Consider the following 919-nt stretch of genomic DNA (forward strand, 5'->3'; position numbering starts at 1 on the left):
TGCGAGTCGGGCTCTCATCTACGAATTTAGTCATCCCAGGTTACGAAGCGATCGGATCAACCCGAGCCTGCCGTCACGGACGCCAAGGCTACCAAGTACAAGCTAGCTCAGTCCGCCGCCCGACTGAATGTCTCCGGTAGATGGCGCACGGCGTGGCTGTGGGGTTTGGAAGGCCTCGCGTCGCCAGGTACAGATGCAACGAGATGCAAGATGTTGCGTCGACCACGATCGCGGAATTGGGTGCCGACTGCGCGACCGCCACCGACGCGAACAACGATATCTGGGGCGCGTGTTCGCGTGTGTCGGCACGAACGTCTCGAACAGATCGACGTATCACGGATGATATGCTCGACATCACCAAGTTCAGGTACTTGCAGGCTCCTGAGACGGCGGTCTTGTTGAACGAACCCAACTACATCGCCAGTCACCTGTCTTCCTCCCCAAGTCATCACGTATTTGAGCGACGACGGCGAGCCGCCCCGCATCACCAATTCGTCGGTAACTGCCTCGAAGACGACATGTTGGCAGACAACGTCGACACGCGAGACTGGTCGCCTGGCTCGACCATCTTCAGCGCCGTCGACACAAGGTCGTGGCCTTGCACAACTGTGGCGGGTGTGCCGGGACCTGCGGCGCCAACACCGGCTACAAGCTCGAGCGCATTATGAATCTGTTGAAGTCCTAGGACGGCTACGCAGACTGTTGGATTGCACCTGGTCTTGTCGTCAAATCGGCCAACGTCGACACGTTGGCAACTCGGGGTTGCCGATACTCGACGCCCTCGACAGCAATGTCGTGGCATTGCACAACTGCGGTGGGTGCACTGCGACGGGCGGTGCGAACACAGTGTAGTGAATGTAATCTATGGGCGTTTGCTTTTCTGTGAATATGATCGACCTACGCTGTGATTGTTCCGCAA

General features: G+C 58.0%; 1 protein-coding gene across 1 annotated transcript; it reads left to right on the forward strand.

Moving 5' to 3' along the window:
• H310_13570 (hypothetical protein) lies at positions 1-919 on the forward strand. The gene is made up of 2 exons (XM_008881120.1): positions 1-95; positions 141-919. The coding sequence occupies exon 2, from the start codon at positions 141-143 to the stop codon at positions 666-668; it is 528 nt and encodes a 175-aa protein (XP_008879342.1). The 5' UTR covers positions 1-95; the 3' UTR covers positions 669-919.

This window comes from Aphanomyces invadans, assembly GCF_000520115.1.
Source record: "Aphanomyces invadans strain NJM9701 unplaced genomic scaffold supercont1.53, whole genome shotgun sequence".
NCBI lineage: Eukaryota > Oomycota > Saprolegniomycetes > Saprolegniales > Verrucalvaceae > Aphanomyces > Aphanomyces invadans.

What these genes read in the sequence shown, in the direction of transcription:
- H310_13570 (XM_008881120.1), top strand. Translation starts at nt 141, where the DNA reads ATGGCGCACGGCGTGGCTGTGGGGTTTGGAAGGCCTCGCGTCGCCAGG.